This window comes from Salmo salar, chromosome 02, assembly GCF_965601325.2.
Source record: "Salmo salar chromosome 02, fSalSal1, whole genome shotgun sequence".
Classification (NCBI taxonomy): Eukaryota; Metazoa; Chordata; class Actinopteri; order Salmoniformes; family Salmonidae; genus Salmo; species Salmo salar.
In genome coordinates, this window is record NC_138292.1 from 66,283,440 (window position 1) to 66,310,575 (window position 27,136).

General features: G+C 42.3%; 1 protein-coding gene across 2 annotated transcripts in view; it reads right to left on the bottom strand.

The window, feature by feature from the left end:
• The window catches only part of rbm20 (RNA binding motif protein 20), a 91,307-nt gene that overhangs the window by 18,425 nt on the left and 45,746 nt on the right, over nt 1-27,136 (bottom strand). The window contains exons 1-6 of one of the 2 annotated variants that reach the window (XM_045707940.2): nt 18,089-18,275; nt 10,429-10,657; nt 9,242-10,177; nt 3,519-3,580; nt 2,279-2,391; nt 1,308-1,399 (exon numbers count right to left, since the gene is read on the bottom strand). In XM_045707940.2, coding sequence (XP_045563896.2) covers nt 1,308-1,399; nt 2,279-2,391; nt 3,519-3,580; nt 9,242-10,159 — 1,185 coding nt within the window. In that variant the 5' untranslated portion in view covers nt 10,160-10,177; nt 10,429-10,657; nt 18,089-18,275. Of the gene's footprint in view, nt 1-1,307; nt 1,400-2,278; nt 2,392-3,518; nt 3,581-9,241; nt 10,178-10,428; nt 10,658-18,088; nt 18,276-27,136 lie in introns of those variants that run through there. The other variant, XM_045707939.2, reaches the window with a different exon arrangement.

Here is a 27,136-nt window from a genome sequence, read left to right on the forward strand (position 1 = left end):
TGAAACACAGTTGAAATCCGTATGCTCAAAACCAGAGAGATATGGATGGAAGCCAGTGGTCAAACTAAAACAAGAGTGCACATCTCAGTCAATATGGTTCTTTTAAATATACTGTATTTAAAAATACATCAAATAAGTAGAACTGACTGGAGAAACACTGCCATACAACAAGAAAAATACACCTTGGCACAAATACATAGCCTGCTATGTGCCCCCATGTTGGGCCCCTGTGTTGAGCCCTTCCTCTGCCATGCTCTCTCTAGGCACAGAGACAAGCCAGGGCATAGGTGGAACAAGGTGACGTGTCTAACCAGCTTTCTCACAGACACACAACACATCACACACCAAATGAAATATACGTTGATTAATTATGTAGGAATAGACACATTCAATTCAATTATATTAATAACTTTAAGAGCAGAGACTGTGCGCCAAAGATGGTGGTCAAATTAAAATACTTCACTGAGGCCATTTACCATTGACAAAAATGGTCAGTTCTTGTCTACTTAAGCTGTGATAGCATGGGTCTGGTCTACTTAGTTTATTGACTTCCATTGAAACAGAAAAAAATGAGGGAGTGGGATGTCTCTCTTCCTCTTCCGTCTCTGCTGTGCGCAAAGTAGAGAATCCCGCACATGCGAAGAAGCTTCAGACCTTTAGCTGTCAGGAAGAGGGTTCCAGAAAACATGGATCTGCAGCCACTCCGTAACTTTAATTAATAAGCCATACTAAATGCTTTTTAATGTTTTTTTATAAATTATTGTAATGCATATAATGCTTAGAATTTGCAATGCTTATAAATGTTTATAAATGCACTATTACTACTAACTTATTGATAGTGTATTTACTATGTATAAATAGTTGATGTATGCTGACTAGTTAAATTAAAGTAATATTTTATATTATAAAGTTATTATAAAGTGTTACCATAAAATCAATCTGTCATTCAGCCCAAATGTACTATATGTATTTCACAAAAGCATGTATTCACTAATCTTGATATACAAAAGCCAAAACATTGACCTTTAAATTGTTTAATCATGCTTATTAATGAAAGTTATTGTAAGGCGTTACCCCAAACTACAGTCCTTATATCTCATTCAGTAGGGCATTTACAGTTTTTGTTTCACAGCAGCAGCCTAACTGATCTTGATAAGAGAAAGCCAAACATTTATCTGACCTTTTACAAGTTTAAGTAACCCAAACTGTACAATCTGACGTTGTAGCCTACACGTATTTACATCCACACACAGCAGTAGCACATATCCCCTAATCTTGATAAGCGAAAGCCAAAACATTTGTCTGACCTTTGACCCAGGTGGGAGTTGGGTAAATCCAGCCCCTGACATGGGATAGGTCCTCATTACTCCAGCTGGTAGGTTAGCTCCGGATGATACATCTGGATAAATGTGGAGGAAACAGGAACGACAGGACCATGAAACACATGGGATTGGGGAAGTTTATGTTGTGTTAATTCTTGACTGTGAAGAAACCAGAAAATCACAATGACCTATGTTAAAATGTTGTCATGCTATCCTAGTTTTGCTTGTTATGTTTGTATCATGGCTGTTCTTGAATTTAAAGGGCCAGTCTACTTCACAAGCTCACCTTAAAAATTAAAAATAAAACATATTGGCTCCGATAAGAAAATACCACATTTCTATTATTTTATTATTTTTATTTAACCTTTATTTAACTAGGCAAGCCAGTTAAATACAAATTCTTATTTACAATGACGGCCTACCCTGGCCAAACCCGGACGACTCTGGGCCGTCCTATGGGACTCCCAATCACGGCCGGATGTGATACAGCCTGGAATCGAACCAGGGACTGTAGGGACACCTCTTGCACTGAGATGCAGTGCCTTAGACCACTGCGACACTCGGGAGCCCAAAAATAAGTTGTACTCTCAAAATACTGTAATCTTTACTGAAAAAAAACTATAAACCCCAGACAAATAGTGTAAAAATACAAGTTGCACAATTAGTATTAGTAATTTACATCGGTATTACAAGTTTTATTCGTGTTTTATAAGTACTATATTGAGATGATATCAACACATCAAGTTAGCCCGATCTGCTCCCTACTCCCTAGATCGAAAAATCCAAAATGAGACCCATGCCATGCACCCTGCAGTCTAAAAATAGCAGCAGTTCCACCCCCATCTACTGCATATCTACCACATATCACATATTTCCCCTCTTAAAAACACCACAAAATTGACCTTCAACCTCCAACCCGAAGTCTTTGAGACACAGACACACACACTCCAACCTACCTTGATTGGCGGTGGAAGAGTAAGCCATGGAGTTATTCACTCCGACGTTGTTTAGGCATCCTTCAGACGACCCGGCGGGACCGTAGTGGACGGCTCCGGCTGTGATTGTAGCACTGCGGACAGAACCGGACGCCACGAGAGGCTTGTTTTAGTTTCCTGACTAACTGATTGAGTGATCTGACTACCTGCACTGCTCTGTCCTCCCTGGCTAGTCTATCTTGCTGACTAACAGAAAAGTAAACGTATGAAAGAAAATTAAATAAAGAATTTTGCACACTCTATATATAGTATATCCCAATGATTTAATGGGTATTAATTACACCAATGTTTTGGGCATTATGGCCCTTCTGCAGGGACGCTACCGGAGACTAGTTTTAGATTTCTGACAGACTGACTGACCACCCTCCCCTCGACTGTCCATGCCTGGCTGTTGCTATATCTTGTGACGGGGGACCTCAAGTCTCATATTCAAAAGCCATTAAGGCTGTATATGGAACACAAGTGTAAAATCAAATGCCTCGGCTGTCCGGGGGTTTTTACTTTGGGAATAACGGATGAGATTAGATTAAGGTGAAGACATGACGTAATGGTCACAAGAGTATAACGATTAAACTTACAAAACAAGGACAGAAACTAATACATGAAGTAACTCATCCTCTTTTATAAAGCATTTTATAAAGCATGTATAAACAGGTATAATGGCTTAATTATGAATGTTATTACAATTTTGTAGCCTATATCTGACTGTAACGTACCCTAAGAACAAACTTTCAGTGAAGCACATGCTACACAACTGCTACACAACACAAAAACACGTTTTTGATAATACTTTGCAATAAGGTACACTTTCTAAAGCGTTTCTAATTATGTTATTAATGATTTATAATGCATTTACAAATGATTAAATAACCATTAATGTAGTTATAAACCCTTTAAACTCTATATGAACGGTACCCTATTGTAAAGAGTTTTTTTCCTTATATCTGATGTCAAAACAAGATCAAAACAGAACACATTTAAGAAATAGTTTTAGCCTATACTCTATCTAACAGAAAGGCTCCCTCAATACTGTACTTCACAACCCACAGTATGAGCGGAGCACGTTACACATTACTCATTTGTTGTCAGTCACTCCCTATTCCTAGACAGGAAACAGAAAGACGTTTCTAGATCACACAGAAGCATATCAACGTGCTGTCTAATAGATTTGACCTCCCTATAACTCATCCTTATAACTCACCCTTCAGAGTACAGCAAGCGGTTCTGCAGGTGTAGTTTACCTTTCACGTGCTGGTCCCAGTCCTGAAAACACACATCCAACCAAACCCAGTCAGATAGATAGACCCTGACTCACTGAACGCTAACCCCTACCTCAGTGCACCCCCTTTGAGCACAGCAACATTCCCCCCCTGTGTGTCTGGCCCTGATCATGGGTGGCTGGACTATAATTAAAGGGGCAACGACTTGGAGCGGAGAGCAACTGCTTCTGGAGCAGCTACAGTTAGTCTGGTCTCAGATCTGTTTGTGCTGTATAGCCAACTTGTCATGCCAATGGGATATATGAGTCCCAAAGGAGTTGGCTAGACCACACAAACAGATCTGGGACCAGGCTAACTGTAGTTGGCTCTGTGGTGTAATGATGTTACAGCCTGCACACCACAGTAAAACTAAACTGTTCCTCACACCCCCATTCAAGGAAGAGGCCATTTACAGTTCAGTTCACACACACTAATGAACTAGTAGTTGTTGAGCAAAGGATCTATTACAGAGCTTAACATTAGAAAGAGCAAGATGCAAAAGGGATTGAGTTCAATATTTACACCATAGAATTAGGAATTAGTATACTAGAATCTACATGAACCTTCTTATGATGGGATAAAGGTCAGCCATTTTGGTCAGGAAGTTGATCAACCATGGTTTGCCAGTGTTGTGATAAGATATTGTGTAAAATAATGAATTTGAAGAATTTATCTGCACTGTGTTTGTTAGCTAGCTAGCCAGCCAGTTTTAGAGGAATGATTCCAATAACTTTTCAAATTTACTGCCAACATTCCATTCAAACAATGCAGTCAACCCACAGCCATACACTGGCTGAAATCAGTTGATGATAGGACTTAGACAAGTTGTAAATGCAACAAGTACTGATTGTATCATATAATAGCACTCACAGCATTCCAAGAAAACTGAAATTGAGACATTAATGGTCTGTTTACATATATTTTTGTCACGCCCTGATCTGCTTCAACTGTCCTCGTGCTTGACTCCACCCCCCTCCAGGTGTCGCCCCTCTTCCCAACTATCCCCTGTGTATTTATACCTGTGTTCTCTGTCTGTTTGTTGCCAGTTCGTCTTGTTCGTTCAAGCTAACCAGCGTTTTCCTGTCAGCTCCAATCGTTTCCCAGCCTCTCTTTCCTCATCCTCCTGGTTTTTGATCTCTGCTTGTCCTGACCCTGTGCCTGCCTGCCTGACCTCTCTGCCTGTGTCTGCCTGCCGTCCTGTACCGCTGCTCCACCTCTGGATTACTGAACTCTGCCTGTCCCTGACCCTGAGTCCGCCTGCCATCCTGTACCTTGGCCTTACCGTGGTTCTTTCGACCCCTGCCTGCCTTGACCTGTCTTTGCCTGCCCCTGTTGCGGCAATAAACATTGTTACCTCAACAGTCTGCACCTGGGTCTTACCTTGATCCGTGATAGTACGAACTGGCCATGACTGACCCAGCAGACCTGGACCAGCTCCGCCATGCCATCTCCTCCCAAGGAGCCGCCATTGGTAGGCACGAGGAGTTGCTTCGCGGTATGATGGAGGGGTTCCAGGCCACGGCCGAACGTCACGACCAAGCATTGGACATTTTGCGGGAGCATGACGGTAACCTCCCAGCCCCTCTGTAACCCGGCTGGTAGCAGCGCCGTCACCCCGGTTTCCCGGGAACCACGCTTACCTCCACCATAGCACTATGATGGAGATTCCGGAACCTGCCAGGCCTTTCTCTCCCAGTGCTCCCTCGTTTTCGAGCTGCAGCCTTCTTCGTTCCCCTCAGACCACTCGAAGATAGTGTATATTATTACGCTGATGTCCGGGAGGGCACTTGTCTGGGCCACAGCGGTGTGGGAGCAATAATCTGCCATCTGCCTCAGTCTGGAGGTATTCGTGGCGGAGGTGAGAAAGGTGTTCGAGGCTGTGGTGTCCGGGAGAGAGGCTGCCAAGAAATTACTCCAGCTTCGGCAGGACACCCTTAGTGTGGCAGACTATGTGGTGGAGTTCCGCACACTAGCAGCGGAGGGTACCTGGAACCCGGAAGCGCTGTTCGACACATTCCTGCATGGATTATCGGAGGAGGTAAAGGATGAGCTAGCAGCCCGAGAACTACCGACGGATCTCGACTCACTCATCGCTTTAACCTGTTATGGCTAGGGAGCAGTATTTTCATGGCTGGATAAAAAACGTACCCGATTTAATCTGGTTACTACTCCTGCCCAGTAACTAGAATATGCATATAATTATTGGCTTTGGATAGAAAACACTCCAAAGTTTCTAAAACTGTTTGAATGGTGTCTGTGAGTATAACAGAACTCAAATGGCAGGTCAAAACCTGAGAGATTCCTTTACAGGAAGTGGCCTGTCTGACCATTTCTTGAACTTCTTTGCCATCTCTATCTTTTACAAAGGATCTCTGCTCTAACGTGACACTTCCTACGTCTTCCAAAGGGCGCTCAGAGCCCGGGAAAAAACAGAATGTCGTCATCCCAGCCCCAGGCTGAAACACATTATCGCCTTTCTCAAGTGGCCGATCAAGGGACTGTGGGCTTAGGCGCGTGCCCTGGCCGCCCCCGTCTTTGTGATTTTTCCTCTGTTTGCCGAAAAGGAGATTCCCGGTCGGAATATTATCGCTTTTTTACGAGATAAATTGCATAAAAATTTATTTTAAACAGCGGTTGACATGCTTCAAAGTACGGTAATGGAATATTTCGAATTTTTTTGTCACGAATTGCGCCATGCGCACGACCCTGATTTACCATTTCGGATAGTGTCTGGGACGCACGAACAAAATGCCGCTATTCGGATATAACGATGGATTATTTTGGACCAAACCAACATTTGTTAATGAAGTAGCAGTCCTGGGAGTGCATTCTGACGAAGACAACAAAAGGTAATCAAACTTTTATAATAGTAAATCTGATTTTGGTGAAGGCTAAACTTGCCGGGTGTCTAAATAGCTAGCCCGTGATGGCTGGGCTATGTACTTAGAATATTGCAAAATGTGCTTTCACCAAAAAGCTATTTTAAAATCGGACATATCGAGTGCATAGAGGAGTTCTGTATCTATAATTCTTAAAATAATTGTTATGCTTTTTGTGAACGTTTATCGTGAGTAATTTAGTAAATTGTTAGCAAATTCCCCGGAAGTTTGCGGGGGGTATGCTAGTTCTGAACGTCACATGCTAATGTAAAAAGCTGTTTTTTTATATAAATATGAACTTGATTGAACAAAACATGCATGTATTGTATAACATAATGTCCTAGGTGTGTCATCTGATGAAGATCATCAAAGGTTAGTGCTGCATTTCGCTGTCTTCTGGGTTTTTGTGACATTATATGCTAGCTTGAAAAATGGGTGTCTGATTATTTCTGGCTTGGTACTCTGCTGACATAATCTAATGTTTTGCTTTCGCTGTAAAGCCTTTTTGAAATCGGACAGTGTGGTTAGATAAAGGAGAGTCTTGTCTTTAAAATGCTGTGTAATAGTCATATGTTTGAAAAATTGAAGTTTTTGTATTTTTGAGGAATTTGTAATTCGTGCCACGCCTATCATTGGATATTGGAGCAGGTGTTCCACTAGCGGAACGTCTAGATGTAAGAGGTTAACCATCTGGATCGATGGTCGGCTGCGGGAACATAGGAGGGAGAAGAGGTTCTATTGCAGTCCCAATCGCTCACTCAGGGATCCCACCCTGCAGCTGATAAACTCCGTAAGTCCCCGAAAGGATCCGTGCTTACCCGAGTCCCTCCAAGAGCCTCCGGAGACTGCAGATTCACCTCTTCCCGAGCTGACACAGCTCGACAGGGCTAGGCTGCCTCCAGCCGAGCGCGTACGCAGACTTGGAACCCAGAGTTGTCTGTATTGCGATACTGCTGGTCATTTTGTGTCTACTTGTCCCTTCAAGAGAGTTAGCTCATCCGTTGGAGTGAGTACACTGGTGGGTCTGAGAGATAATTGTTCTTCTCCCCTTACTCGCCCCCCTTTCTATGCCACCCTGCTGTGGGGCGACCTGTCCAAGTCTCTCCAGGTGCTCATCAACTCGGGGTCCGATGTGAGTCTCATGGACAATACCCTGGCGTCCGAGCTGGGCATCCCCACTCAACCCCTCCCCATTCCCATGGGTGTTAGAGTGCCGGACGGGCGCTCTATAGGCTGGGTCACCCACCAGACCACCCCCGTCAGCCTACGAGTGTCAGGAACCACAGCGAGGCTATCCAATTCCTGCTGGTTGAGTCTCTGCAGGTTCTCGTGGTATTGGGATTCTCTTGGCTCCAGCGACACAAACCCTCCATTGATTGTGCTGCTGGTGCCATTGTGGGCTGGAGCCCGTCATGCCACACTCGTTGCCTAAAGTCAGCTCTGCCTGCATCTTCCTGGGGGCTTGGAAATTGCCCCAGACCTCTCCGCAAGCTCCACAGAGTACCAGGACCTCCGGGAGGGGTTCAGTAAGACCCGGGCCACTGCGCTTCCTCAGCACCGACCGGTATCCAAGGAAGTCAAGTCTGAGGCACTGGCACGTCGCTTTAGGGCCATGGCTACACCCCCGGAAGCCACGACCTGTCCCCCCCGCTCCAAGATCACTAGCCCCTCTGCTGTTTGTCTTCTGTTGCCCTGTACCCTCCGTATTTTTCCTACCTTTTCGGTGTCTAGAGTCAAAAACATGTCTGACTGCCCATTGTCTTCTGTTTCTTGCCCCCCCCCCCCCCCCCCCCCCCGTGTCATTGATGGCCAGCCAGCGTACACAGTGAGACGCCTCCTGTGGATTCGACCACGGGGCAGGGGTTTCCAGTACCTGGTTGACTGGGAGGGTTATGGCCCGGGGGAGAGGTGCTGGGTTCCCGCTAAAGACATCTTGGACCCGGCCCTCATCACCGACTTTCACCGCCGGCACCCGCCCAGGTCGAACGCCAGGTGGCATCCCTAGAGGTGGGGGGGTACTGTCACGCCCTGATCTGTTTCACCTGTCCTCGTGCTTGTCTCCACCCCCCTCCAGGTGTCGCCCCTCTTCCCAATTATGTCCTGTGTATTTATATCTATGTTCTCTGTCTGTTTGTTGCCAGTTCGTCTTGTTTGTTCAAGCTAACCAGCATTTCCCTGTCAGATCCTATCATTTCCCAGCCTCTCTTTCCTCGTCCTCCTGGTTTTTGATCTCTGCTTGTCCTGACCCTGTACCCGCCTGCCTGACCTCTCTGCCTGTCCCGGACCCTGTGTCTGCCTGCCGTCCTGAACTGTTGCTCCACCTCTGGATTACTGAACTCTGCCTGTCCCTGAGTCCGCCTGCCATCCGCCTGCCATCCTGTACATAATTAAAATCAGGATTATGCCTCTACTGCCATTCATTCCAATCAGACTGGTTTGGATTTCTCCCTGACCAATATGGCTGCAATTTTCACTTCATTCTGGAACTTTGAGGGTTTATGACATAGCCCCTCTAGTAATTTAATAGGATCTCTATGGTTCGCACACTACAGTAAATTAAAATTGAAACGTATTGATGATATATGTTCACTAGAATAAAACCAAATGTTATCCAGCATCGTCTATGCCTGCATCTCAGTTTCAAAGAGCAATACATTCTAACCAAGCTTGTTCAATGTAAGTATTTCTCTAGTCTAGACTTTACAGGAAGTTACATGTTTCTCCACAGGAAGTGACATACTGCCCACAGGAAATTATATAATCCCCGTCCAGTGAGCTCCACCCACCTTGAGGTTATAGACCTTCTTCTCACAGATGGTGCACTGGTGGGGCAGGTGGGGTGGCGTCACAGCGTGGAAGTCATTCAGCTGGTGAGGTTGGAGTTGTACGGAACCACCTGTAGACAGGATCTCCTCTCCCCCCTGCAGGGGCTGCTTGTGGTATCCCACAAACCCCTTGGTGCCACCCATGCCTGCTCCGAACGAGGAAGTAACTCCCCCACCGCCGGAATACAACTTGGGGTCAGAGGTTGGTTCCTCTGGATTGTACAGTTCCTCTCTGGAACGGAATGGCTGCCCAGTCCCCATCCATACTGTGGCAGTATTGGAAACCATGTCCAACCCTTTTCCCGTGTGGCTCATGTTAGCTGGGCTTTTCCACTGCTGTTCATTAAAAGCGTTCTTGTTCTGATCGTTTTGATTCCCAACACCGAACCCAGCCTGTTGTTGTTGACTCTGACCGTTTTGTCCATAGAAGTCAATCTGAAAGCCTTGGTTTGTACTCTTTGCCTGAGTCATGATCGGCACGTACTGTCCTTGTCCCTCTCCGGCTTCACTCAACGCCACCGACGTCCCCCCTATGAAGCCATACTGGAGATGCCTATCCGTATCTGAAGGGTATGTTGAGCCAGTTTTCTTGCCGTAGTCTGATCCACCATGCTGGTTGGCCTGTTGCTGCTGCGGTTGGTTCCCAGAAACACCCCCACCTCCGTAATGGTTCAGCCTCACATTACCATGATTCTGGTTGAATCCGGCCCCTACCAAAGTCCCCAGGGCAGAGTTGGGGGGCGGTGGCGGTGGCGGCGGTGGTGGCGGTGGTGGAGGCAGTTGGAAGGCTAGGGCACTGGAGTGGAAACCACCACCAACTGCTTGGGTATTATTGACCATGGCCGAGGCGCGGAGCTGGTTGAAGAGGGGCTGGGACATGGCCACATTGGCGAGGACCTGATTGAGGGAGAAGATAGATGAAAAAACATTAGTCTCGAAAACAGCCGACAGTTATTTGAAAAGTGTGTGAAAATAAATGTTTGCATTTCAGAATAAAATTCCCAGATATGTAAATACAAGAAAACCAACCAACCCTGTTACAGATCTGATTGAGGAAACTGTATGACACTGTAAGTATGTCAAAATAAAAGCTTGCATTCCAAAGTACCCAAAAGAATACAAGCAAACCAATAAATTCTGTAACAGACCTGATTGAGGATGCTGGCTGCGTTTGCAGAGTTTGCGTTGCCCCCCACAGCACTCTGGGCCAGTTTAAGGCGGTGGAAGGTGAGCTGGGCCTGGAGCTGGGCTAGCTGGATGCTGGCGGGTGTCAAGAGGAGCTGTGTGTTCTGGTGGGTCCCACCCCCACCACTCAGGTGGCCCTGGCCACCACCCACTGGCTGGGGCTTGTTATAATTGCCGTCTGACACGTTGGTGCTATAAACAAACAGAAAAATATGGATGAGAAAATGTAAACAACTATAAAACACAGCTTTTAATCAGAGGTTTAAAATGAATAAATAAATACATTATGTAGCCTTAACATTTAGCTTCTGTGGAGGAACTACAATTCGTATCAGGATCATAGACTGTTGCATTATAGAGGAACCAGTAGCAGTAACAGCTTGTTTCGCACCACGCATGGTTAAACGAGACAACAACGTTTTGCAACCAGCTGTAGACATTAACCCTTATCCACATACCCACATACCCACCCCAGACCCTTCCCGAAGGCACTTTGACTGGGCCCTGTCCTTTCGTGTTCTGATGAATGTGCTCACATGCTGGCTAAATTGAGTGTCTTGCACTATCAATCAAATCATCTGTAGAACCCCATGACTTGACACAGCCCAACCCGACCAACCATCACCCCCGATCCAACACTCTAGAACTAGAAGGCGAGAGACCAATTGAATTAGGGGTGGGCAAGGTCCCAAGAGAAAGTTGTTTTAGACATTGATGGACACGGCAGCTATGTTGTTTTCTCACATACACGAAGGTCTATAGCCCCGCATAAGGGACATTTTGTTTGTGAAACGTAACATCACAGCTTCTTCACAGGGTTAGTGTCTGCTGGGTTCCAATTCTGAAATATGGACAAGAGATTAATATAGATATTTAGATCGTTGTGGTTTTGTTCGGAACATGGAGAAGCAACTGAATCGTTGCGAGGATTAGCACCTCTTGGTTTGTGGTGCTACCGGCTTGTAGAGTTGTCATATGATCTTACGAAGACGTATGTTTCCACATCAGAAAGTCAACACGTCAGTGCTGTCGCTAAATTAGACATCACTTATATTATAGACCACGGAGTTGATTTTGTTATTGAGATTTCACCATTTTAACAACCGATCACATTTGAACGATTATATGCCATCATTATTCCATAGATTATTCAAATAATATTTTTCCATAGTAATAGTCTAACATCATACACAGTTAAAGTGCACCTGCGACTTGCATTTTTTAGAGACATCTTGATATTAGCATACTGCATTACACACTTCTGATAGTACACATGTCCCTCTGTGACCTAATTCAAACTTGGACAATTAACCGCTATGACTTAACGGTAACAAGATGACCTCATACTGACATCCTCATACAGTATTACTGTGTATATCATATCACTATGACTTTGGTCTTACGGTCACATGTTACTGTATAACATCATCATACTTTGTTTGCACCATGGCACCAGAGCTTCATGTTAAATTACATACTAGCTTGTACTGAGGCTTGTTGCCTACGGTGACGCTAAGACTTTAGGACCCCACAGCAGCTGCCCTTTTAATTGCCTGTCTGTCTTTCCATCCTGGCAACACCACACGCTAACTCTGTTGTAGTATACGTAGCCATCTTTAAAAGTCCTGCTTTACGACCTGCAAGCTGTAAAACCACACAAACAACAACTGCCCCGGTTGCCCCTCGTCGTCCTTCTGTTAGCTGAGATTAAAGTGGCAGTAATGTCACAATGATACCCTCTGTCTCAGTCAGAACAGACCAGACTATAGGCCTAGCTGCCCAGATCAGATGAAGCTGTTTATGTCATGTCACCCAGTAAACGGATAAAAACTGTGATTGTCACGGTATAGGTGGATAAGCAGGGTGACTTGTGCTAGAGTATAGGACAATATGAGAGGTGATTTATAAATACGGGTTTATAAAGGAAGCAAGGAAGCAAAAAGATTGAATAATTTAAATACTTTGCAGCATATTGTTGTCTTTCCACAAGATGCTTTGAGCACCAATACCAATATGTACTTTATTTAAAAGCTACGTAAGTAAGTGTTGAACTAGATCTCTTGGACACTTGACAGGGCGGTCAGCCCCCTGTGCTGCATGTTGTACACACTCTTATCAGTACAAGCACGCTGATGGATCATATAAACTCTGCCACAGCCAATGACTCGCTGCTAAAAATACTAGTCTCTCATCTGTTCTGACACACAGCCCTTAATAGACAAATATGGCCTTGGCTCTTACTGAGGCAGTTGGCTCTGAGTAGAGCAGACCTGGGTCCAAATAGTATTTGGTTCATTCAAATCCTTTAGCTGCTCTTGATTGAGCTGGCATAATGGGACCAATGGAATAGTCCCAAAAGTTCAAACACTGCCCACCTGGCATTCAGGGCAAAGCTCAATCAAACGGCTAAAGTATTTTAAATACAGAAAGTACTATTTGAACCGAGGTGTGGCTCGCTGAATGCTGCTAGCCAGGCCACAGACCTGTTCAGATCTTGTAATACGAAACAGATTTAGTAGTAGAGGTATAGATCCATGGATGAGTCTCAAATGGCACTTTATTTTCTATATACTACTACTTTTTACTATGGGCCTTCTTCAGAAGTAGTTTTCTACATTTATTTTATTTTAAGAACAAATTGTTATTTACAATGACGGCCTACACATAAGGAATAGGGTGTCATTTAAGACGCAACCCAGGTGTGAAGTCGTCCCGGACAGTAATTTATTCATTAAAATCAGGTGGTGGGATATTGGAGCGTGATATGATAAGCCATCATTAGATGCCCCCTGAAGAATGTGTGTGTGTGTGTCTGCCTGTCATACAATCATTAATAAATTCAAACCAGGTGTTAGGGGTATTGGAGCGTGATCGGATAATAGATCATTAGATGTGCTCTAAAGGATTGGAGGCCTTTACACCAATCAGAGATGGATACAGTGTATATTACACTGACTGATGACAATATGAATGTCACACTGTGAATTTCTCTTGGAGCGATCCTCAGCTGAAGATGACTACATATGGTAAGTTGCACTTATACCTGTGTATTAACTAAAGCAACAACGTTGTATTAAATAGTACCTAAGTAATTGCATTATAATTGAGTTAAACATGTTTTTTTTATTACAGAGGAATAAACTGTTGCTTTTAAAAAAACGCTGAGTCCCCTGTTGTTTTGCTAATGACCTTGTAACTGACTAGGCTATTAGGCCCAAATGCTTGTCTGAGGTCCTATTGTGTGTCTGCTGTCTGCTGGGAATCTCTTACCATGTCATAAATGCTGGACCCAGTCTCCTATACGCCAGAAAAAGACTCGCACACACAGGGTGACGTCATTGCTGCCTTAGCTTATGTCGCCACGGTTCAACAAGCTCAACCTTGAGTGTATATTTGGGGGTGTTCAGTTTTAGAAACACAATAACGACGTAGGGAGTGAGCTATTATTTTCAACAGGTACATACCGGTATGTCTAGTTGTACACCAACTAAAATAGAATTAGGATCTTATAAATCACTATATCAGAGACAACATTGTGAATAAATATAATACAGAAATACATCACAAATACAAATTATTAATCATCCAAAATAATCTTAGCAATATCCAATCCTATACATATAATTCAACCGAATCAGACTAGTTTTAACGTGTGAAATTATTTCATGCTCCTGTTTTTAATGGTGTAACAATGTGGACGGGACGGTGTTGTACTGTGGGTATGGCCACATGCTTCATCATTAATTAGTAGTAGTTATTATAAACAGGGAAGGGCGGAGAGCTCACTGGCATTGTTATGCTGCATACAGGTGTTGGATCTTCATTTCACCAGTATTGTCAAAGCAAAATAATTTTAGTCCATAATGTTGCTTGATTATTGGTTAGGCTATTAGCTGGCCAAAATTAGGCTACATGAAAACTGCAATACTGTTAGTGTAACCCACCATGTGTTAGTGTGGGTTTTCAGTGAATTCATATCAGTCATGAAGCTCATCTGCATTTCCTGAGGTGCATGAAAATTCTCATCAACAAAAGAGTGATCAAATTAATATCCTACATCTGTACGTATATGGTAATATGTGATAATATGTTAAACGTTGGAAATGTAGTTCATATAAGCAGTCATTTAAAGAAACAGGATACTAATAATGTTAATGATGTCAAATTGCCCTAAAGTGTATGCGTTCAAAAACTAAAATATAGTCACTATTTTGTATATTCATTTGAATTGGGTTGTTTCTCTCAACATGCTGAGAGAGACCATATTGCAGTCTAACTTTTACTAACAGAAAACAATTAAGCTAATAATAATTTATTAGCTAATTTTCCGTTTACAATTTTACTAATAGAAATGTGCAGTAATTGAAATAAATGAACGATAGATATATTTTTATTTGTGCTGCTACTAGGACACAAATATTATACATTTTATAAAGTTTATATAAAAGTATTTTTTTTAAATTATATATTTTGTTTAAGTATATGTCAACATTTGTTAACATATACTTAAGTTATATGTATTTAACTTATACTTACTGTATACACTGTGTGTTTGAAAACACTAGGAACACCTGCTTTTTCCATGTTCCCTGTGGAACGCTTTTGACACCTTGTAGAGTCCATGCCCGGACAAATTGAGGCTGTTCTGAGCGCAAAATAAATGGGGTGCAACTCAATATTAGGAACATGTTCTTAATGTTTTCTACACAGTGTATGTTATAAGTATAATTATAATAGTATATGTTTTGGGAAAAAGCTAATTGATTGATTATTATTGTTTGATTATTGGGTTCTACTTAATTCAATAACTTACATTTACACAAAGAACAGTTTATGTATTATGAAACACTAATTATTTGAATGTATTTATTTATTATGAAACACTAATTATTTGTCCAAACAATGCTTCAAGCAAATGTGTTCCTAGCAAAATGGAATATTGTTGTGTAAAATATACTGTATACAAAAATGCTACTCACAAAGTCAAACAAATTCTTAATGAATCATTCTAAATGAACAAAATCTTAATGAATCATTCTAAATGAACAAAATCTTAATGAATCATTCTAAATGAACAAAATCTTAATGAATCATTCTAAATGAACAAAATCTTAATGAATCATTCTAAATGAACAAAAACAAACATAACCCAGCAAAAGCAAGTCCCTCTATCTCCGCTCCAGACTTTCCTTCTCTCTCTCCCTTGTTCCCTCTTTCCTCCCATGCAACACAAGACACTATTTGGAGCAGCTGGTTCCCTCTCCTCTGTGTGTATAACCAATTTGTCATGATCAGACTTCTCACCAACATTCAAACACACAGTCCCCCTCTCCTCTGCAGACTGATAGATGACTGTACTAACCATTATCACCCGTTTCTGTTATGTGACTGTCTCAAAGCCCAATGAGTGTTGACTCCACAACAAATGAGGACAGAGTAGCTTAGCTGTGTAGCATGTCTCCATAATGGACTCTGTAACGTACACTGCATGCATATATGATACATTGCTAGTAAATACAGTATATGTGTATGGCTATATGTATGGAGTGTGTGCATGTATGGCGCATTACACAGACGTACTATATGTAGCCTGCATGTTGGGGATTGCATTTCTAGGGACATAGTATCGATATAGCACATACATATTTTAAATGAATAGAAACAGTATATATTAATTAGCTCAATATATCATTGACACTATATTTTAGTCTCACGCTGAAAGATTTGTCTGTAAGCCAAGTGTTCCTGCTGAAAATATTAACACACACTTGAACTTGAATGAATATGTAAAAACTGAAATAGTACATTGAACAGACGTAGGGAGAAGGAGATATGATATGAATTAATCGTGATATGAATATGATATGAATTAATCGTGTGTCCAAACAAATACAATAATTATCTTATATTAGTAGTGCAATAAAAATGCCAGGGATAAACCTTCATGTTGATTCATTGAATAATTAAAAAGGACACCAATTACATAATTTGATAAATAAATCTGAACTAAATCACTTGAACAAATTATTTGTGGACAAAAGTAAAACTAGCAAAATAAATATCTGAAATAATATCTGAAACAAACTCAAAATCACTCCCACTTTCCAACAAATCCCAAAACCCCCAGTGTCTACCAGTAAGTCATCAAACAAGTCCAATATTCAGATATAAGTCCATATTGTTCAGATATAAGTCCATATTGTTCAGATATAAGTCCATATTGTTCGGATATAAGTCCATATTGTTCGGATATAAGTCCACATCGTTCGGATATAAGTCCATATCGTTTGGATATAAGTCCATATTGTTCGGATATAAGTCCATATTGTTCGGACATAAGTCCATATTGTTCGGACATAAGTCCATATTGTTTGGATATAAGTCCATATTGTTTGGATATAAGTCCATATTGTTTGGATATAAGTCCATATTGTTTGGATATAAGTCCATATTGTTTGGATATAAGTCCATATTGTTTGGATATAAGTCCATATGGTTCGGATATAAGTCCATATGGTTCGGATATAAGCAGGGTTACTCAACCAGTCCCATTCAAGTAGAGATCCATAGTTCCTTCCACACACTTACAACTTAGAACACTTCTGAAGACATCATCATAAAGTTCTACACACCAAATAGGCCAAGTCCCGCTAGCTTTATGAGAGGAAATATACTACTTAACTGGACCCTAAGGTGCCGAGTGAGTGAAGCAATTTAGGGAGCACAGTTCAAAAGTGAAAAGTGTGCGGAACAAGACGGCACATGCTTTCCCCAACCAAATCAAATCAAATGTATTTATAAAGCCCTTTTTACATCAGCCGATGTCACAAAGTGCTATACAGAAACCCAGCCTAAAACACCAAACAGCAAGCAATGCAGATGTAGAAACACAATGCAGATGTAGAACCACAATACAGACGTAGAACACACAATACAGATGTAGAACCACAATACAGATGTAGAACCACAATGCAGACGTAGAAACACAATGCAGATGTCGAACCACAATACAGACGTAGAAACACAATACAGATGTAGAACCACTGCCCAAACACAGCAAGCCTACAGAGAGATATCAATTTGACTTTTGGATTTGATGAATTAAGATCCCCATTAGCCAATGCCAATGGCTCTATAGGTGGCCGTAGGCTACAACCCACCACTACATACCCCTGCACAACACAGAGAGCTATCAATCTGTACAACACAGCGAGCCTACAGAGAGCTATCAATCTGCACAACACAGTGAGCCTACAGAGAGCTATCAATCTGCACAACACAGCGAGACTACAGAGAGCTATCAATCTGCACAACACAGCGAGACTAAAGAGAGCTATCAATCTGTACAACACAGCGAGACTACAGAGAGCTATCAATCTGCACAACACAGCGAGACTACAGAGAGCTATCAATCTGCACAACACAGCGAGACTACAGAGAGCTATCAATCTGCACAACACAGCGAGACTACAGAGAGCTATCAATCTGTACAACACAGCGAGACTACAGAGAGCTATCAATCTGCACAACACAGCCTTGACCCTATACTTCTATACTCCTATACTCAACAGAGCATCTCCAGTCTTAGAAACACTCCCAGAGGAACAGAAAAGTCACACCAACCTGGAGCAGCGGTTGCACTGTAGGAGTCCTCTCTATGTTACACCCCACTAGCAGCTACTGTAGTTACGTTATGACCTATGTCTAGTGGCTGAAGAGGCATGAGACTTGCTTACTGCCCGTCTCTCTACTAGCACTGCGGCTGTGTACACCAACTCCACCACCCCAACCCTTTCCTATGTAGTTAACTTTAACTCCACCACTACACCCCTGCCCTTGAGAGTGCACTGACGCTATAGTCTAACACACTGCCCTGTGAGTCCCTGTATGAGAGTGTCCCTGCCCCTATGTAAGTCCAATGTTGTTAACGCTAAGTTTACCACTATACCACTACCCTCGGCCCTTCCCTGAGATGGTCCCCCAGCCCACCTGGTTTATTATTTACCACCAGATGTATTGGGAGAGATGGGGGCCATTTTGTGGGTCAACTCTACTAGGATTCCACTATGACAAAAAAATACAGTATTTAGAAAATATGTATATTTTATAGGTTTAAAATAAATTATATTTAAATTACTTGGCTGTTGCAAGTTAATATAATTTCAATGATCAGACATCTAAATACATAAAACAAAAATGTCTTCTAAATCATAACATAGATATTTTAGATAGAAGCTGGAATATCGGGTAGGTTAAAGATGGTATTTATAAAGTGCATTACCTTTATAACGTATATGAAAACAATTATTAGGTGATATGTTCAACCCGGCTTTCTCATACTGACCGTAACATGGCTTAAATAAAATGTTATCCACATCTATCCACCTTGGTAGGCACACACACACACACACACACACACACACACACACACGAACACGAACACACACACACACACACACACACACACACACACACACACACACACACACACACACACACACACACACACACACACACAGACAATTATATTGAGTATTATATTAATATTTTACCCTATGGTACATTTATAATAGGAAACATTTAGCAACAGGTTTAACAACACAAAGCCCATCCTAAATGGATATAGCAACAGACGCCAATGACCATAATGAGAGATTTTTTTTCCCATAACGTTTTCTTTGCCCACATATTAAAAACAGCTGCAGGTATGCTGATAATTTGCTTGAATAAATTGTTTATTTTTATTCTTCTACCTATTATTGTTATTTTTTTTATTTTTTTACAAAGAACCCATTTTCATTAAGAAAATATTTCGAGCGGCTTTATGAATTATTAGGTGTTAAAACTGTATGTTTACTGACAATGTAGTAATGCTTTTGAAACAACTACATAGGCCTACTTCATCTATCAGTTTGCACCCAAAAAAGAATGTTCACAACTTCGTATAGATTGTGTATTTTAATTTGACAACGAAGGAATATTATTGCATCTTCAAATGTGTTTAATGAAGATATTTTTTTTTATCAATTTTCCTAGGCTTATCAGAATTAGATAAATGTCCACAAGCAAATTAATGAAAGTAAATGAATAGGCCTACATTAACTTTAATTAAGTTGTAAAGTTTCATAGCATGTTTGGATAATGTTTGATATTGTCGGTTGTGTAAAATGCATAGCCTATGCTATTATAACAAAGAAGAAGACTAAACATAATTAATAAGAAGCCTACGACACAGACTTATAATATAACGTTAGCAAATGCGGACAATATAGGCTATTTAAATCAATTAACTTTTCTACAACTTTTTCATCTATTTGAAGAAAAAATGTACAATTTGTATTCTGCCTTTTAGTCCCCAGATAACATCATTCTGCCTCATGTTTGTCAACACTGTAATTCTCAAAACTCAACATAAAGATATAAATTAAATTCGATCGATATTTGAAACACTACCCACTTCGGACGACATTGCTAACTTGCCAGAAAATTGGTGAAGGCGACTAGGTCTAATATCCTGTTAATATGTCCTTATTATGCATTAATAAAAATGATGATTGGGCCATACTTCGAATCAATAAACTCTAGGCCTACTTTATTAACATGCGGATAGTTAATTTGGTGACATCTCACCACTTTTGCGCATTGGTTTCCAGCTCTCATAAAGACGAGCATTTAACCTAAACTCCCAGGCATCCTATTCTCTGTGAGGTGCCAATGCAACAGATTTACATCCCCTCCATCTGTTGCAGTTTAGCTCGGGGCGGTCCATCCGGTGGAGAGAGAGAACAAACTGCTTTTAGTGAGCCTATCTCCAACTTATTTTAAAAGTCCGGAACAGGACATGACTGGGCCAAAATGTTAGGCCCTAAATACAGTGCACCGTGCAACACGGTTCTTTCCAACGAGTTTCTCTCAGGACAGCCGCCTATAAGGTGACGCCTGTGGCCTACAGGTAAACTCCCCATCTCGCTGACCGTAAATATAATTCACGGAGCATCAATTTGATTGCGCAATATAAAACTTTTATATTGAGTTACCAAGAAATGTGCCTGCAGAGGACGAACGTTTGCCTAAAAAAGTACAACATTAATATCACAATAATCATCATTAATATAAAAAAGTGACAAGCAAAATTGACAAGCAGAATTAATGCATATGACCTACAAACCTGTTCACTTTAAAATAAATGAAATTGACAGATTATCAATTAAGCCCCTTAATCAAAGCAACCCCACCAAACCATCGCCTCTGTATGAATACAATCTTTAATTAACCTAGTCTAATTTAATCCCACTAGATGGCACTAAATGCTTTGCTCTGTGGCTCCAGGAGTCCCTGTGGAGATAGGATTTAACCATATGAGGGCACCATTCTCTTTCTGATGAATCTAAACCTGAGGTCTCCAAGCCTTTTCCCAGAGAGTTACCCTCCTGCAGGTTTTCACTCCAAACCCAGTTGTAACCAACCTAGTTAAGTTTATCAACCAACTAATTATTAGAATCAGGTGTGCTATATTAGGGTTTGAGTGAAAACCTACAGGAAGGTAGCTCGCCAGGAACAGGGTTAGAGCGAAAACCTACAGGACGGTAGCTCGCCAGGAACAGGGTTCGAGCGAAAACCTACAGGACGGTAGCTCGCCAGGAACAGGGTTCGAGCGAAAACCTACAGGAAGGTAGCTCGCCAGGAACAGGGTTCGAGCGAAAACCTACAGGACGGTAGCTCGCCAGGAACAGGGTCCGAGCGAAAACCTACAGGACGGTAGCTCGCCAGGAACAGGGTTCGAGCGAAAACCTACAGGAAGGTAGCTCGCCAGGAACAGGGTTCGAGCGAAAACCTACAGGACGGTAGCTCGCCAGGAACAGGGTTCGAGCGAAAACCTACAAGACGGTAGCTCGCCAGGAACAGGGTTCGAGCGAAAACCTACAGGACGGTAGCTCGCCAGGAACAGGGTTTGAGATCTCTGATCTAAACTGTGTCATGTCTGTCTGTCATGTCTCTGTCATTTATTTATTATGTATTTATCTTGCTCCTTTGCACCCCAGTATCTCTACTTGCACATTCATCTTCTGCACATCTATCACTCCAGTGTTTAATTGATATATTGTAATTACTTCGCCACCATGGCCTATTTATTGCCTTACCTCCCTTATCTTACCTCATTTGCACACACTGTATATAGACTTTTTCTACTGTATTATTGACTATATGTTTGTTTATTCCACGTGTAACTCTGTGTTGTTCTATGTGTCGAACTGCTTTGCTTTATCTTGGCCAGGTCGCAGTTGTAAATGAAAACTTGTTCTCAACTAGCCTACCTGGTTAAATAAAGGTGCATTTAAAAAAAAATAATTAAAATGTCTATCTTGTCTCTGTCATGTCTGTCCTCACAGCTATGAGAGTTTGATTATTGATAGAAATGTGGTCCAATGTGGCTCAGTTGGTAGCTTATGGTGCTTGCAACACAAGGGTCACGGGTTTGTTTCCGGCTGGGGCCCCATACGTAATGTATGCGCGCATAACTTTAAGTTGCTTTGGATAGTTATTATATTATTAAAAACTGCAGCCATAAGTAGTATTAGAATGCAAGATAAAGCAAAGAGTACATCATAAAATGGTCCCTTGTGGCTCAGCTGGTAGAGCATGGTGCTTGCGACGTCAGGGTTGTGGGTTTGATTCCCACAGGGGACCAGTATGAAAATGTATGCACTCACTACTGTAAGTAACTCTGGATAAGAGTGTCTGCTAAATGACTAACATGTAAATGAAATCACCTGCCTGTTGATAGTTAATAGAATAAAGAATAATGCATTTAGGATGATGACCGTCTCTCTAACACAGGTGTATGCTGCTACGCTGTCTTTGTCTCACCCAAACGCACACCAGTGGAGGCTGCTGAGGGGAGGACAGCTAATAATAATGTCTGGAAATTAGCGAATGAAATGGCATCCTGGAAACCATGTATTTCATACCAATCCACCTATTCCGCTCCAGCCATTACCACGAGCCTGTCCTCCCCAATTATGGTGCCGACAACCTCCTGTGACGCACCCACCCAAACCCCCCAATCTCACGAAGAGACATGGATCAGGTTGTCAAGTCCATCAACCCTAACCATGCCCCTTGACTTTTCCCAATACGGAACAACCAGTCAATCACATTCCCACAACCCTAATGAAAGTTTTCAACAGATCCATCACATAACACTCGACTGCTTACTCATCACGGGGTTGTCATGTTCACTGAGGTGAGGGAGGGTGAACTATGGATGGATGGGTCAGCTAGATTACTCATCATGTGGTCTAAATGTTTGTTAGGGTGGGGGGTGGGGGGTGAGGGAGGTTTGGGGTAAGGCCTGGGCTAGGGGTAAAGTATGTATGGACGAGTCCGGGGGGTCTGGGTCAGCTAGATTGAGCCTGAGTTTGCAGCTCCAGGGGATCAAATACATGGTATATGGCACAGCTGAGGGAGCCTCTGATTTATAGCTGCCCAGGAACGGGTGAGGAATCCTGGCCACGGACACATGGGCAGGATCCTGAGGAGCCTGGAGGACTGGTGCTCCATGAGACTGATGGGTGGTAGCTGTGGTAGCGGTGTGTGTGTGTGTGTGTGTGTGTGTGTGTGTGTGTGTGTGTGTGTGTGTGTGTGTGTGTGTGTGTGAGTGTGTGTGTGTGTGTGTGTGTGTGTGTGTGTGTGTGTGTGTGGTCCAAGTATAATGGCCGTGATTGGCACATTCCACCTGACGTTTTTAAAAGGTGGAAATGTATGTTGCAGGTTAAATGTGGGGTTTTTATTAAGTAAAATAAAAACATTTACTTTAGGGTAACACACACTAAAAGCATCACGTCCCCTCTGTCCCCTGCTGTCAAATAAATGTTGAGTCACATGGTAGCAAACACACATACTCTCACAAATCCTCTCTCTCTCTCTCTCACACACACACACACACACAGTAGCTCTTATTTCAGCCACCAGCTATTAGGAAGGTGTAACATAGGATATCAGGGTCACAGAGAAACACGCAGGTCAAATGGAATCTTCTGGTCGAAGACAGCTGGACCATAACTGTGTTTCAGCACTAAGAGCATTCCTGCTAAAATGATCATACGTGTGTGTGTGTGTGTTCATTCCTGCTGTTCGGTGTGCGTGTGCGTGTGTGTGTGCGTGCGCGTGTGCCTTCCTGCTAAAACACACAGTGGAAATACCTAACTTAGTGTTTGACACTGACTACCAGTGGAAGTGTGGAATTGTTCCCTAGAGTACTATGGAAATACAGTGACACCTGTTGCAATAATTAAGTAAAACATTTATTTAAACAGGAAGTTAAGGTTATAAACAATGGATTTACCTTAATCTATACCCATCATTGCCTTCATTATAACTATCAATCATTGTAACTGTCACGATTGTCGTTGGTAATGGAGGACCAAAACGCAGCAGGTATGTGTAAGCTCATCTTGACGTTTATTAACTCAGAATGAACGTACAAAAATAACAACCAAGAGAACGAACACTCAACAGCCAGTCTGGCCAGGCACAAGGCTAAACACAGAACAATCTCCCACAAATACACAGACAAACACACCCAACTAATATAGGACTTCCAATCAAAGGCAACACCACACAGCTGCCTTCAATTGGAAGTCCACCCCAATTAACTCAACATAGAAACACACTCACTAGACTACACATAGAAATACATAAACATAGACCATAACTCAAAACCCGGAAATAATAAATCAAACGCCCTCCTAACTAACACACCACCCTGAACCACATAAAACAAATACCCTCTGCCACGTCCTGACCAAACTAAAATGACAATTAACCCTTATACTGGCCAGGACGTGACAGTAACCATACAGTAGTAAGTAGTAAGCTCACTTTAACTGCAATTTAAGAGAAAAATATTCTGAATTCAACGAGACAAAATATCAACCAAAACATATTTCAGAAAAACGACTAATTGATTGATTCTCAATGGACCAACACTTAAAAATGTAATACATGAATATAACACATTCCTACGGCTAATGTTTTTCAGTAGCTAGATAATGTCTCTGAGTAGAGAGTCATTTCTTCAGCTGGTGTTTCTGAGCACGAAGCTAGCTCATAATACAGCTAATGTTTTTGAAACTGTTCGTCAGTACTTGTCCACTGTATCGAATGCTCCTCTGCGGTTTGCATTGTGAGGTGTGCATAGAGCTCTGCATGTGTGTGTCTAAGGTGGTTGGACCGTCTACAGATTGACACAGGAGGCCCCTAGGAACTGTAGATGGGAGACGAGAGACCGAGAATGTCTAAAACTAACTAACAGACGTTACTTATAGTGGGTGGCCTTAGGGATCACTTCCAGGTCAATAGGTCAATTCTTCGCTCCACTATCAGGTCGACGACACTACAACCCTGCCCCAAAACGAAACCTAACCCCTACCTCCTGGATTTAGCACTAGATCGGAAAGAATTGTGTAGATCAGAAAGAATTGGACAGGTATAAGCAATATAATTGTAGATCCAACTTGGCTTCTGATAGGATAGTTCCGATTTAGGTATTTGCTCATACCTCTCCAGTGCTTTCAGATCTACACCAGGAGAATCACTAGTTTCTTTGGCAGACAGTGAATTGTTTTGGCTATAATATAAAGGGAGAATTGCTATAACAGCTGAGTCTGACAAGCAATTTTCCTGCTGTGTTGTAAAATATATTTATAGCTTTACTAGTGTCCCCTTGTGGAGAATCAATTCTCCATTTTCATTGGCTGAGCTATTCCTGTGACAGATTAAAAAGCCATCTTTTTTTCCTGATGAAATTCCACAGTCAAAACAACAGTGAAAACCGATGTTCCACTGACATTTTGGACAATTTGAAGGATGAAGTGCAGCTCCTTGCCACTCAGGAGTCTTCCCTCTCTGCAGACAGCAACACAGGAGCTTTTTTTGGAGTACAGGGTGACGCATTTGTATCTCCCCCTCTGTCTCTCTCCTTCTCTCCCTCATCCCTCTTTCTCCCTCTCTTTCCTTCACTCTCCTTCTCTCTCTCCCTCCCTCGTCCCTCTATCCAAAGCAAGCGTAGCATTTAACCATCTGTCAGCGCCATCAGCCAGCGACTGCCAATCACACCCTGTCACACCCTGGCAAAGTGTGCCTCATCAGCCAATCGGAATGCAGTTTCCCCTCCACCTGCTCCACCCCCCCCCCCCAACCCTGACCCCTACCACCCTTGCTGTCCACACATGGAAAACTATGGCCACTCACAACAGGAGGTGCGAGGTAAGGCCTCTCCAGCCTCTCTCCTTGGCCTGCCTGCCTGCAAACCTCTCTGCTCTCTCTTTGTTAAAGACGAGATGCCCTCCTTGAAAGTAATAGTGCCCTGGGCACTGATGAGTAGGATCCCTTTGCCATGGCAGTCTGTGTATATCAGTTCAGAGCAGAGGAAGAGAGAGAAAGGAGAGAGGGAAGAAAAAGTAGACTATGGAGAGGATGAAGTGAAGAGAGAGAGGGAAAATGCTTGCCTGTCTACCCAGAATTTTTGCTCCGGCCAAACGCCACACCCACTGATGTTAGTTTCTTCTCCGCAATGAGTCTGGATCTGAATACCTCCCAGACAATTTATAGAATGGAAATCCATTCTAGACCGTCTGATTGGTCCCAGAAACCAATGGGTTGGGCCAGAGCAGAGCCAGAACACATGTGGGTACAGAGGCGTTTGAAAATGTGTCATTGTCTTTGTACAACACCCCTCATTTTGACGTCACCACAAATGACTTCAACGATGGCAGTCTCAGACTGAAGGAACATAGATCAGTGGAAGAATTCAGTTTGAGGCAAGGGACAGACAGGATAAGAGAGTGGGGTAACGAGAGAGAGAGAGAGAGAGAGAGAGAGAGGAGAGAGGAAAGATGAGATAATGGAGAGAGAAGGGAAAGAGAGAAGGAGGAAAAATGTGAGTATTGAGAGAGAAGAAAAGAGAGAGGTAAAAGAGAGAGTGTAAGACAGGAAAGTAGCAAGAGAGTGGGGTAAGGAGAGAGAGAGAGAGAGAGAGAGAGAGAGAGCGAGAGCGAGAGAGTGAGAGATAATGGGATACAGAGAGAGAGAACATGAGGCATAGCCTAAACATCTCTAGATCTCTCACTCTACCCTGTAGGACTATTTTTTCACATCTCATTCGTATCCACCCTGACAGGGAGTGTTGAGCCTACTTGAGTTAAGTTACGTTGTAAGATAAGCTCTCACCTTCCATCTCTGTCAGATGGATTAGACATGGCCGTTCTCCACAGGAGTGCAGTTCAATTCATGACTCATATTTGTAAGATGGATTTGACTCCAACTGTATTAGATTCCTTCTCCTGTGAGGTAGCCTGGTACCAGATTTCTTTGTATTGTCTTGCCAACACACTATGACCACAGGAGTTGGCAAAACAGACAGACAAAACTACCCCTGCCTTGCTGTAAGGTAAAAAAAAAGTCTACTCTATTTCAATATAAGGGCTTTATTAGCATGGGAAACACATGTTTCCATTTCCAAAACAAGTGAAGTAGATAATAAACAAAAGTGAAATTAACAATACAAATTGACAGTACACATTACACTCACAAAAGTTCCAAAAGAATAAAGACATTTCAAATGTCATATTATGTGCAAATAGTTAAAGTACAAAAAATAAGTAAACATAA